The sequence below is a fragment of the Macaca mulatta genome, chromosome 4 (genome assembly GCF_049350105.2).
Source record: "Macaca mulatta isolate MMU2019108-1 chromosome 4, T2T-MMU8v2.0, whole genome shotgun sequence".
Taxonomy (NCBI): Eukaryota; Metazoa; Chordata; class Mammalia; order Primates; family Cercopithecidae; genus Macaca; species Macaca mulatta.
This window is the reverse complement of record NC_133409.1, coordinates 16,434,777-16,445,599: the sequence shown is the minus strand read 5'-3', so window position 1 is coordinate 16,445,599 and position 10,823 is coordinate 16,434,777. Positions and strand designations below refer to the sequence as shown.

The window sequence follows — 10,823 nt, the reverse complement described above, 5'->3', positions numbered from 1 at the left end:
AAAAATACAAAAATTAGCTGGCCATGGTGGCAGGCGCCTGTAATCCCAACTACTCAGGAGGCTGAGACAGGAGAATCACTTGAACCCAGGAGGTGGAGGTTGCAGTGAGCCGAGATCACGCCACTGTACTTTGTTACCTGGGCAACAAAGAGTGAAACTCCATCTCAAAAAAAAAAAAAAAAAATTAGCTGGGCATGGTGGCATGCACCTGTGGTCCCAGCTACTCAGGACGCTAAGGAAGGAGAATCACTGGAGCCCAGGATGTCAAGGCTGCAGTGAGCTGTGTTCACACCACTGCATTCCAGCTTGGGCAATGGAAAGAGACTTTATCTCAAAAAAAAATCTCTTCAGGGAATTGATAGACAAACATGTGAGCACACGCACACATGCAGCAAATAGCAAAATAGAAATCACAGTAGTGGTTTATTTATCTGTAGTTGAGTAATTGTGTACCACTTTCATCGCCAAGTTAGGACATAACTGATAAAAGCTAAATTGGGTAACGTGGCTTAATCCAGAAAGTTTGAATGATGGTTCTTGTTCCTGCCCCTGTGTCCATGATCTCATATACTTAAACAGTTGCAGAGCAGGCAGTTCATTTCAACCATCCATTCAGAAGCAGAAGAGGATGGCTGGAACTGCTAAGGCAGGCCCTGCCTTAGTCTAAATCTTGGAAAGAGATATGAAGAGCAGCAGAGGCCACACTGCATGTATGCACTGACCTGTGGCAGCACCATCTTCCTGACTCCAGTGGAAAAAAAAAAAAAGAAAGATACAATATGAATATTACACATTTGTTGAAAGCCATAGAAAGTACCACACCAAGAACGAACCCAAATATAATCTATGGACTTTGGGCAATTACGATGTGTCAAAATAGGTTCATTGATTGTAACACGTGTACCACTGTGGTAGGAGATGGTGATAATGAGGGAGGGCATGTATGTGTGGGCACACAAGGAGTATATGGGAACCTCTGTACATTCCTTTCAATTTTGCTGTCAACCTAAAGCTGTTAAAATATCTTCAAAAAAATTTAAATTAAAAAAACACGACAGTGAATGCCAGGCTTTTACCCAGCAGATTCACAGTAATTCCTATAGGAATCCATTTAAAAAAGGGGTGAGAGTGTGAAATGATGGATATGTTAATTTGTTTCACGGTAAGAACCGTTTTACTATATACTATATCATATTTTATACCTTAAATATACATGATAAAAATTTATTTTTTTTAATAAAGGGGTGAGAAAATGTTATCAGAAATGTAGAATAAAAGTTCTCTCCTATAATGACTTGAAGTGAAGGGTAGAAATGTTCACCTCCCAGCCCCTTTTCAACACAGTTTTGTTTAGTACCCACATGGAACTCTTTATTTCACTGCTGGGGCATATGAAGTCTGTTCCTTAAACATTAGTTTCCATCATTTTGGGGACTTTGGTGTTATCAGTAGTGATTATGGTATATTTACTTTTAGTTACCAAACTATGTGCTAGTCATTATGTTTGTGTTGTTATTGTCCAACTTTGACACTTGTCCTACAGCTAAAATAAAAAATAATCATTTTTGAAAAATATTTTTTAAAATATGAAACTGTAGGCCGGGCACAGTGGCTCACGCCTGTAATCCCAGCACTCTGGGAGACCAAGGCAGGCGGATCACGAGGTCAGGAGATCGAGACCATCCTGACCAACATGGTGAAACCCCGTCTCTACTAAAAGTGCAAAAATTAGCTGACCATGGTGGCATGTGCCTGTAATCCCTACTCAAGAGACTGAGGCAGGAGAATCGCTTGAACAGAGAGTCAGAGGTTGCAGTGAGCTAAGATCACGCTCCTGCACTCCAGCCTGGTGACAGAGTAAGACTCTGTCTCAAAAAAAAAAGAAACTATATATTCAATATAGAAAATTTAGGTAGTATGAAAGAAGAAGAAATAAAAATTACACCATTTTTCCATATAGTAACAGCCACCATAATATTTTGATGTGTTTTCTGTTTTCTTTAAAAGTATAGTTTTTAGTTTGTTTTGTTTTGTGAAGTGTGATCTTATTGTAGTCACAGTATTATCCACATTTTTCACTTAACATTATATTGTAAACATTTTCCAAATGAGTTTCTTGAATATTTTAATCGCTGCATGTGTTGCATCATGTATATATTATTGGACAGAAAGATTGTTTGTGATTTTGCCACTATAGATAGTATGTATATTATTATGTATGTTAAGAAGATATTAGCATTTTCTTCTTAAAGCATTTCTTGTATTTTGGAGTTTGTCCTTATAGCCCTAGAAGTAGGATTACTGGAAAATATAAGACTCTTGTTACATATTAGGAGATTTTTTTTCCTAGTGAATTATAGCAATTACCATGCTGCTGACAGTACGTAAGAAAACTGAATTCACCACACCTCACCATTTTTTATTCTTGACCTCATTATGACTTCTCTATCCTTAGTATTAGAGTTGGGTATGGTCACTTGGTATGTGTATTCATTTCCTTCAACAGCATTAATTCTTCAACACCAATCATAATTCTGTTTCTGATTTTTCACATTGCCAAGAGTGGATGCAGGGACAGTGCTGGATGCTGGTTATGGAGTTAACTAGTAGGGGCTAAAGTCTTTTCATATAAAGGAGACAGGGTAGCCCTAATGCTTTTCCTTCAGCTTCAGATCTGAAAACATGAATCTAGTTAGTGGAGTTTTATGTAGAGAATGATGGGGACATTTGGGGAATCACACCCTAAGAGAAGTGATTGAAAAAACTATGAATTATCTTTATATCCATAATAAAGTTAACATGAAGAAGTAGAATTATTTTATGTTGCTGTAGTAAGCAGAAATAGTATCAAGGGATTAGAGAAAGAGGTTTTACTTAATATTTATAGCTTTTGGAAATGAAACCAGACTGTTTTCATTAGTGATTTCCCACATATTCATACATTGGTAACATTTAAGCCATGTATCCTGTGGGCTCTGCCATCTCCTAAGTTATGTCAATGTTAATCCCTACCATGGAATGGGAAGAAAGAATTAGATAATTTACCTCAGTTGGTATGTTTTTTTAATGTTTAAGGGATTTGAGAGTACGAAGATTCATTTGAATTGACTCGCTTTGCTAAACTACAAATACTGGAGAATATAGGAAGAAGCTATGAATAATATCCTAGGACATAGTATTTGAATGATAAATTACTTTATTGTTTTTATTCATATGTGGTAATAATGGAAAATTACTTTAATATTAGGAGAGGAAAGGAATCTGAAAAGTTTGTTTCATCTCCTTGAAGGACAGAAGGCTTCATTGGGCATTAAAATAAAACAAAAAATACCTTCTCTCCCTAAGATTAATGGTACCTTCCAAAGGAAATTAAGTAGTCATATACCTGTGAGGAAAAGCATATTGAGACTAAAGATAGAGTGTACCTACATAAAATAGAGGGGGCAGGGAAGATAGAAATGGACATTTTTGAGACTCCAAAAGGGACTTTATCTAGGATATGGAGTTAAATATTTTAGTAATTGCTCTTTGAAACAAAACAGTTGTTCTAAAATATGTTGTTTATAGGGAGATTGGTGGACGGCTCCTCATGGTAGAAACTCGACTTGCAAATGATCTGGCTGAGTTTGAGGGAGACTTTTCCTTGGAAGGACTTCGTCTTTGGAAAACAGCATTCTCAGCAATGACTCAGAATCCAAGGCCAGGGTCACCCCTTCGCAGTGGCCAAGGAGTTGTCAATAAAGGGTCAAGTAATAGCCCTAAGATGGTTGAAGATAAAAAAATTGTGATTATGCCTTGCAAATGTGCCCCAAGTCGACAACTGGTTCAAGTGTGGCTTCAAGCCAAAGAACAATATGAACGTTCCAAGAAACTGCCTAAAACCAAGCCAACTGGAGTTGTAAAATCTGCTGAGAACTTTAGCTCTTCAGTTAACCCAGATGACAAACCTGTAGTGCCTCCAAAAATGGATGTAAGTCCACGTATACTCCCCACTACAGCACATACCAAGGAGGATGTTAATTCTCGGATTGCTTTACAAGCACCAACCACGGGATGTAGTCAAACTGCAAGTGAAAGTCAGATGCTGCCACCAGTTGCCTCTTCAAGTGATCCTGAAAAAGATGAAGATGATGATAACTATTACATTAATTATAGCTCCCCTGATTCTCCTGTAATTCCCCCTTGGCAACAACCAGTATCCCCAGATTCCAAAGCATTAAATGGAGATGATAGACCCTCATCACCAGTAGAGGAGCTGCCTTCATTGGCTGTTGAGAACTTCTTAAAACCAATAAAAGATGGTATACAAAAAAGCCCCTGCAGTGAGCCTCAAGAGCCTCTAGTGATATCTCCAATTAATGCTAGGGCAAGAACTGAGAAATGTGAATCACTTTGCCTTCATAGTACACCAATCATACAGAGAAAACTTCTGGAAAGGCTTCCTGAAGCAACTGGCCTTAGCCCATTATCAACAGGTAAGTGTACACATAACAGGAAGTCTCCATAATTGTTCTTCAGAAATAGAAATGAAGATAACATTAGACTGAAATGAAAATCAGAGCTTTTTAAATGAAGGTATAGCTCAGCAAGTATTTTTTGTTGTATCTTAGAAAGTCGTCACATGACAATTCTCTGCTGTGTAATCTACTTATATTTGCTTCCATCCTGTCTTCCTTGTGGGTGAAATACAGGAGCCCTCTCAAAAGGCTTATCTTCTCAACCTGACTTTCCTGTTGGCTTTTATACATACCCAGGTCTCCCACATTTTAAAACAGAAACAAAAAACCTGCCTTGACCTCACGTCTCCAGCCAGCTTCTACTCTTTCTCCTCCCCTTCAAAGCCAAATTTCTTAAAAGATTTATCTAATTCGACAACTCCAGTTATTTACCTCCTACTCATTTCTCAGCCCACTCTAAACTGAATTCTGCCCCTGTCATTCTACATTATAGCTCTTGTAAAGATTCCCAGTAAACTTATAGCTAAAACCAGTAGATGTTCCTGAGTCTTACCATATGTCCTCTAAGCAGCCATTTTCTCATTGACCCTACCTTCCTTCTTGGAGCTGCTTCTCCACTTGGCTTTCCTCCTACTTCTGTTTTTTCCCACTTGATTTTCTCATTATTCTCAGTTGTTATCTAAATGTTGGAGTTTATTAAGGCTTGATCTTAAGCCTTCTTTACATCTTTCTCTAAATGATCTAATTCCTGTCCTCAGGATTACTACAGATAACTTGCAAATTTATATTTCCAGTTCAGACCTCTCTTTTAAGCTCGAGAACACTATGTCCAACTACCTATCTGACATTTCCACTTGAATGCTAAATGGCACCTCAAGATTAGTATTTTAAAAACCAATTCATGATCTCACTGCATACGTTCACCACTACTTCCCCAACATACTTATGTATACATGCCTCCACATAAAAACCCATCGGGCCTTCTTTCAGTTTTCCTTATTTCAATGAATAGTGCCATCATCTCTCAGTTACACAAGTAAGAAATATAGAATTTATTTTTAATACTCACCTCATTCCCTCACTACCCACCTTGTAGTTTCTAGTCCCTATCCAGGCCTTATCACTTGTTTATCTCCTAAGTAAACCAGATCTATTTACTTTATTGTACTTCTTCCACCACAACTTTAGGCCATACTGTCATCATCTCTTGTCTGGGCTCCTGCACCAGCCATTTTATCTAAGTAATTTCCAATTCTTTTGCACAGTAATCAGGGAAAAATCCCCACTCTGTTCCTAGTTAATTACTACTCTCTTCAGATTTTACCTCCAGGAAACCTTCCCTAATCTCGACTACATAAAAATTCCCAATTATATTCCCCTTTGTTGTAGTAATGCAGTTATAAATTTATTTTTCTAGTTTGATGAATGTCTGATTCTCTCTCTAGACCCCATGAGGGCACAGATTATGTCTTTTCTTCCTCATCATAGGTACTTGATAAGTAAGTGAATAAATGAATTAAACAGTTCTGTAGGTTAATGACTGAGGTATAAAACTCAGTAATTAAAATATAAACGTATTTAAAATACAAAATGTTAAAATGTTATTTTGGTGGGTATCAGAGGTTTGAATTTCATTTTTAAATTATGAAATTTTGGGGGGAATTCATAGGACAGCACCCACAAGTGGTACTTAAGTGTTTGGAACAACAAAAAGTTTTTTAAAAACCAGAAGCAGGTAATTTTGATATACATGTTAAATATGAAATTTCTTTCTACAGAACCAAAAACACAGAAGTTGAGTAATAAGAAAGGAAGTAATACTGACACTCTTAGAAGAGTACTCTTAACACAAGCAAAGGTAACTATACTAAACATTTTTAAAGATCAGTGGAAGATCCAGTCTTATTCCTAGATTTCAGTTAGATAATTGATAACTATGTCTCAATTAAAAAATTTTTGTTACTTAAATTTTTGCATCATTATTTGCATATCTTTGAGACAACAAAAATTTGCCTTTTTTTAGTTTTTTTTTTTTTGCTGTTGGGATCTAAAAGATTCTTATATGTAAATACAAATATTACAGAGAAAGTGAATATGATAGCCAAAATGTGGATTATGAGGATACAAATACATTAACTGATTACTGGCAAAATCAGAACAATCCAATGACAGCAGAGCTCAAGTAAGTGATTTTTGATCCCACCAAAAATATATCCTTTTTCTTGGTTTATTACTTTTTTCTAAAATATAACCTTATTGATTTTTTAAAATTTATTTTACTAAGTAGCAAAAGAAAGCAACATTATTTACTACTGAAACTCTGGAAAGTCGCAGATGTCTTTATTCAAATACTAAAAATATGACAAAACTTAGAATTATATGGTTATATGAAAGAAGTATACATTGGACATGCATCCTTGGAAATATATGCTAGAAATCACTTATATATTGGCGACTTCTTATAAATGTCGTTAACTACATAAAATATATTTTAGTATTTCTTTGAGATTATAAAACTTTTTAAACTTTCATTTATAAAATAGTATTGAATTACAAGCTACATATATTAAAAAATACTGTATCAGTGTGTTGTGAACATAACACTTTGGGAGAAACAGTTAATAGATTTAGAAATCAGAAAAAAAAATTTTGTGAGGAAAGGAAAGATGCCATTTTTTTCTCAATCTTGGAAGATTATTTACATTGTCTTATTTAATTCATCTTTCAGACACATGTTGTATTAGGGTAAAATACAAATCAATATTTCAAATCTTTTTCAAACTTTAGCCAAAGTAGTTGGAAATATATTGATTGCTTGCTTGTCTTACTTTCAAGAAAGGTCAAGATAAATGTCCATGTGGTATAAATGTCAACTCCCTACAAAACTATTATTTTCAGTATTGGGGGCTTCTGAACTGAGAGATAACATATGGTTTACTTATATTTCCACATATATCCAGTTCTGATATCTTTGTTAGCATGAAAATAACATTAATAAATAACAGTTTCTCCTTGAATTTAGAGATGATATTAGTTTACCATTTATTACCAAACACATAAAGCATATTATGTGGGAATAAGTAATCAAAAGAAAAATGATTGCTCACGTATCTTTTTCTGGCTGTGTGTGTGTGTGTGTGTTTTTTTTTATAGAATCAATTTGCAGCAGTAAATACCCCACAGAAAGAAACTTCTCAGATTGATGGACCATCTTTAAACAATACTTACGGTTTCAAAGTCAGCATACAAAACTTACAGGAGGCAAAAGCTTTACATGAGGTAAAACTGCAACAGTAAGGACACATACATTGTGTTCAATTTAACTCCTCTTTTATTCTATAAAACAAGTATGGAATTTTTTTAACGAGGAAGGAATATATTGAATTCTATCCTATTAATCTTCATCTTGTTCTCATTTTCTTACTATTTTGTATATTTACATGTTTATGTACAATAGAGAAACTTAAAGAATTTAAGTTGCTGAGACTGCTTTGTGATTTCATATCTTTCACAAATCTCATAACTGAAATTCAGCTTATGGACATTAAAATAAGAAAAGATTTTTGGGAGGTGAAAGTGGGACGATCCCTTGAGTCGAGGAGTTTAAGACTATCCTGGGCTACGTAGGAAGACCCTGTCTCTACCAAAAAATAAAAATAAAATTAGACACGCACCTATAGTCTCAGCTATTTAGGAGGCTGAGGTGGGAGGATCACTTGACCCTGGGAGTTCGAGGCTGCAGTGAGCTATGATTGTGCCACTACACTCCAGCCCAGGCTACAGACAGAGCAAGACTCTGTCTCTTTGGGGAGAAACAAAAAAAGACTGTATTTTGGGGATTATTATATTAAGATGTTATATCACATCTGAAATGTGATATTTACTTGTATTTTCTGTTTGATTGGCTCAGTGGATTAGAGCTTGCTACAAAAGAGGATAAATTCATTCATTCACATACTCTCTATATAACCCAGCTATCTTCACAGCACAGGCTGTCTGCCAAAGACTAGGACTTTGCAAAAATATACGTCAGCCACAGTATGCATTGGAAAGAATATGTGAATGGGTCACTATAAATTTATTTGTATGCAGAAAACAAACTCAAAGTACATATCTGACTGGCAGTAAGGTAGAAATTGAAGTATATTTTCATTGTTTACACCTGTGCTGTCATATGGTAGCCACTACCAGCATGGATATTGAGAACTTAAAATTTGGCTTATACAACTGAAGAACTGAATTTTAAACTTTATTTAATTTTAATTTAGATTTTAAAACATAGTTGACTCAAAGTATGTTTGGAACAACTTAGGTATGTAATACTATTTTTTACTCTAAGTTTTATGAAATTAAGTATAGATCAAGTATTTCTGTAGAAAATTTAGCATGCACAGTGAGATGCTAGAAGGATAAAATACATACTGATTTCAAAGACTTCATGGAAAGAATAAAATATTTTATTAGTAATTTTTATGTTGATTATATGTTGAAAGAATAATATTTTAAATATATTGGATCAAAGTGTTTTTAAATTAATTTAACCTATTTTTATTTTTTGAAATATGACTACTAGAAAACTTTAAGTTACATGTGACTTTTATTATATTTCTGTTGGACAGTGCTAGTTTTATACAGTCATTTTATGTCTTTGCTCTTAAAGCAGAAGATTAGTAATCACCTTTAAGTTATAATTCAATTTTTAAGTGTAGTTTTTTTTCTCAAGTCAATTCTGTTGTAAACTGTTCTAGGGGTTAGATTAACTAAACAGGGAAAAATTTTTTTTTTTTTTTTTTTTGAGGCGGAGTCTCGCTCTGCCCTCCAGGCTGGAGTGCAGTGGCGCGATCTCGGCTCACTGCAAGCTCCGCTTCCCAGGCTCACTCCATTCTCCTGCCTCAGCCTCCCAGGTAGCTGGGACTACAGGTGCCCGCCACCACGCCTGGCTAATTTTTTGTATTTTTAGTAGAGATGGAGTCTCACCGTGTTAGCCAGGATGGTCTCGATCTCCTGACCTCGTGATCCACCCACCTCGGCCTCCCAAAGTGCTGGGACTACAAGCGTGAGCCACCGCGCCTGGCCTGAGGGAAACATTTTAATATTGTCCTCCTTTTTTCTTCAAATTTGAACTGAAAATTATGTTTTTTTAGAATTAGGTCGGAACATAGTCTCTTATTTATTCATTTGCACATTTTTCTCATTCAACAACATCCATACATTTTCTGTTTTATACCTATGTCTATACTGGCCCCTGAAGCCTACATAAATTCAGTGATAAATTCAGTAATACATACCATCAAATGCACACTTGAGATTAGCAAATTTTTTAAAACTATTAAAAATATGTATTAAAGCAAATTTGATAGACTATAGCAAAAAGATGTGTTACATTTGATTATTCTCTTATTTGAAAAGTATACTTTTCTACATTTTCCTAGGTAACCCTGTTTCAGAACCAGGGGCCCTTTGGAAGTTAAAATCACTCAGGAGGTCTCACTAGTTGCTCTGACAGCTTCTTCCTCCAGTTAACGGGCTTTCCTCATCTCAAGGCACATTCCGAACTGCCGCCCGGTGGTTGAAACAGGAATAAACCAAAGAAAAACTCAACACTGTTCTCTTCCTTTCTCTAGGAAATTGTGCTTGTGGCATTTTCTCCCTGTTTCCATTACCCTAGGATAATCTCTCTTTCTTCTCACGTCAACACTCAGTGCAGAAGACAAGGGTTGTAATCTTTGTCCCCCTTTCTCACCTCCCTCTTGCCTAGTCACACTCACTAAATCTCTCAAGCCATGTCTTTATATAGTTTGCTTTAAAAAAATACTCCCTAAACACAGTAATGCATTTTGTTATCAAGGAATAGAAATGCAAATTTTGAGTGTGAAAATTTGATCTAGTAAACAAAAATCAACCTCTAAGACCATTTTAACCTAAAATTGTTTTCAGAGTCTTTATGTCTTTTCAGATGTTCACCCTTTTCTTTTTTTTTTTTTTTTTTCTGTTTGTTTGTTTGTTTGAAACATAGTCTCACTCTGTCACCCAGGCTGGAATGCAATGGCACGATCTCAGCTCACTTCAACCTCCACCTCCCAGGTTCAAGCAGTTCTCCTGCCTCAGCCTCCCTAGTAGCTGGGATTACAGGCATGTGTCACCACACCCGGCTAATTTTTGTATTTAGTGGAGACCAGGTTTCGCCACATTGGCCAGGCTGGTCTCGAACTTCTGACCTCGGGTGATCCACCTGCCTCAGCCTCCCAAAGTGCTGGGATTACGGGCATAAGCCACCGTGCCCGGCCTCATATGTTCATCCCTTTCTGATGAAACTAGTTGTTTTGTTTTATTTGGGTTTGTGGGAGGAGTTTTCCATTTAAAAAT

The 10,823-nt window shown here is 35.9% G+C and overlaps 1 protein-coding gene across 5 annotated transcripts in view; it reads left to right on the top strand.

The window, feature by feature from the left end:
- REV3L (REV3 like, DNA directed polymerase zeta catalytic subunit) overlaps nucleotides 1–10,823 on the top strand; it is a 189,390-nt gene that overhangs the window by 114,634 nt on the left and 63,933 nt on the right. For all 5 annotated transcript variants that reach the window (XR_013416164.1, XM_015137570.3, XM_077999288.1 and 2 more), the window contains 3 exons: nucleotides 3,568–4,475; nucleotides 6,236–6,315; nucleotides 7,611–7,736. Coding sequence is in view for 4 of the 5 variants with exons in the window: in XM_015137570.3 (XP_014993056.3) it covers nucleotides 3,568–4,475; nucleotides 6,236–6,315; nucleotides 7,611–7,736 (1,114 nt within the window). In the remaining variant the exon portion in view is untranslated. The remainder of the gene's footprint in view (nucleotides 1–3,567; nucleotides 4,476–6,235; nucleotides 6,316–7,610; nucleotides 7,737–10,823) is intronic.